At 40.6% G+C, this 1979-nt stretch overlaps 1 protein-coding gene across 1 annotated transcript; it reads left to right on the forward strand.

Annotated features, from left to right (window-relative positions):
* Positions 1-329: 329 nt before the first annotated feature.
* LOC100242590 (fe(2+) transport protein 1) lies at positions 330-1689 on the forward strand. Its single transcript, XM_002273361.4, has 3 exons — positions 330-940; positions 1050-1199; positions 1284-1689. The coding sequence occupies exons 1-3, from the start codon at positions 347-349 to the stop codon at positions 1587-1589; spliced, it is 1050 nt and encodes a 349-aa protein (XP_002273397.1). The 5' UTR covers positions 330-346; the 3' UTR covers positions 1590-1689.
* The last annotated feature ends 290 nt before the right edge of the window (positions 1690-1979 follow it).

The raw sequence follows: 1979 nt of genomic DNA on the forward strand, positions 1-1979 counted from the left end.
ATAATTTTTTCAATAAAAGCATTGAAACCATGTAAAGCACGTGATCACGGAACGTGGTTTTAATAGAAAAAGTAAGAAAAAGTTGGTCATCCTTGTGCAATGCACATGCAACACTAGCCTAAACACAGGCCTAACATACGCTTACTTCTCAGCAATTAAAATACTTAAATACCCTTAAAATTATTAATTTTAATGTATATTAATGGATGCTTTTTAAAAATATATTTTGCCCTCTATAAACCCAGTTTGGACAAAATTCAAAAACTAAATTTGATATAAAAGATACTTAGCCCTAGGCATATGGTGACTATCTGGGACTCCACTGCGGCTCCACTGCTCCACAGTCATGGCTTCCTTGAAAAACCTTGGAGCTCTAACCCTCCTTCTGCTCCTGCTTTCCTTGACAGTGCAAACTTGGGGCAAGGAAGATGCCGACGGAGCGGGATCGGAATGCCGAGTGGCCAAAGAAGTATCAGAAGAAAAGGCATCAGCCTTAAAGCTGAAGGTGATAGCGATATTCACGATACTGATTGCTAGCATCTTGGGCATCTCCTCCCCCATACTTCTACAAGGCATGCCACTATTTAAACCAGATGGAAAAGTGTTCGTCCTGGTGAAAGCATTTGCATCGGGTGTTATCCTGGCCACCGGCTACGTCCACGTGCTGCCGGATTCATTTGAGTGCTTGACTTCTCCATGTCTGCCGGACTATCCATGGAGCAAATTCCCATTCACAACGTTCATAGCCATGGTCGCAGCCGTTTTAACACTGATGATGGACTCTTTTGCGATGAGTTATTATAGGAAACATGGTATGAGTGAAGTGGAATGCGAGCATGGGAATCAAATAGAGCATGGACATGGGCATTCACGTGGAGTTGGTGTGAAGAAGCTTGATGAAGAGGCCTCAAAATTGTTGAGATACCAAATTATTGCTCAGGTATGATGATTCAAACATGCATATAGCAAACCACAGCAAAAATGGTAATAGTAATGGTAATAATTTATAAGTAGAAAGGTTTAAGATTTCATAGAATTGATGGGTGCAGGTACTGGAACTAGGGATTGTGGTGCACTCAGTGGTGATTGGGCTTTCAATGGGGGCCTCTCAAAATGCAGGTACGATCAGGCCCCTCATTGCTGCTATTTGTTTCCATCAATTGTTTGAAGGAGTGGGTCTTGGTGGATGCTTATTACAGGTGAGGATTGATCGATTTCTACATCAAAACCACCCATACGCTTTTCAATATTAATATTAATTTCATCACCATCTCCATCCCCAGGCTGAATACAAGGCCAAGATGAAGGCCATCATGGTGTTTTTCTTCTCGGTCACCACCCCCTTTGGGATCGCGCTGGGAATCGGCCTATCACATGTGTACAGTGACAACAGCCCTGCGTCTCTGATTGTGGTTGGAGTACTGAATGCAACATCAGGTGGACTACTGAATTACATGGCGTTGGTGGACCTGCTGGCCGCTGATTTCATGGGCACCAAATTGCAATCAAACATGAAGCTTCAAATGTGGGCATTCATCGCTGTGTTATTGGGTGTGAGTGGGATGTCCTTGATGGCAAAATGGGCCTAAAATACCCTAATCTTTTTGGCTATCTTATTCGTTAAGGGGCCTACATATTCAATTCACCAATTACTTGCAACAATAATTTGTCTTCAGTTCCTTCCCTCAATTCATTAGTTTTTTCTTTCCTTTTTCGGTGAATACGATAACCAAGAAACTACTCTCCCATGCGTCGAATATAATCGTCATGCCGATCATATTTGATCTATTTCAAATAGATAACTATCATAAAATAGAAAAAAGAAAATTTCTATGATAGAAAATCCTCTTTAATTCTTAATTGGTTAATAATAATTATGCACATGATCATTGGAGGAGTCAGCATTTTGCGGGAGCAATCTTTAATTGTAGATACATTTAGAATCTATATTTTTTTTCCTTAGTTAGATTTAACATTTG

The sequence above is a fragment of the Vitis vinifera genome, chromosome 10 (genome assembly GCF_030704535.1).
Source record: "Vitis vinifera cultivar Pinot Noir 40024 chromosome 10, ASM3070453v1".
NCBI lineage: Eukaryota > Viridiplantae > Streptophyta > Magnoliopsida > Vitales > Vitaceae > Vitis > Vitis vinifera.

Excerpts from the sequence above, each read along its gene's own strand:
- LOC100242590 (XM_002273361.4), top strand. The coding sequence starts at position 347 with ATGGCTTCCTTGAAAAACCTTGGAGCTCTAACCCTCCTTCTGCTCCTG. Across the intron at positions 941-1,049 it reads GATACCAAATTATTGCTCAG|GTACTGGAACTAGGGATTGT; the intron begins GTATGATGATTC and ends TGATGGGTGCAG. Across the intron at positions 1,200-1,283 it reads TTGGTGGATGCTTATTACAG|GCTGAATACAAGGCCAAGAT; the intron begins GTGAGGATTGAT and ends CTCCATCCCCAG.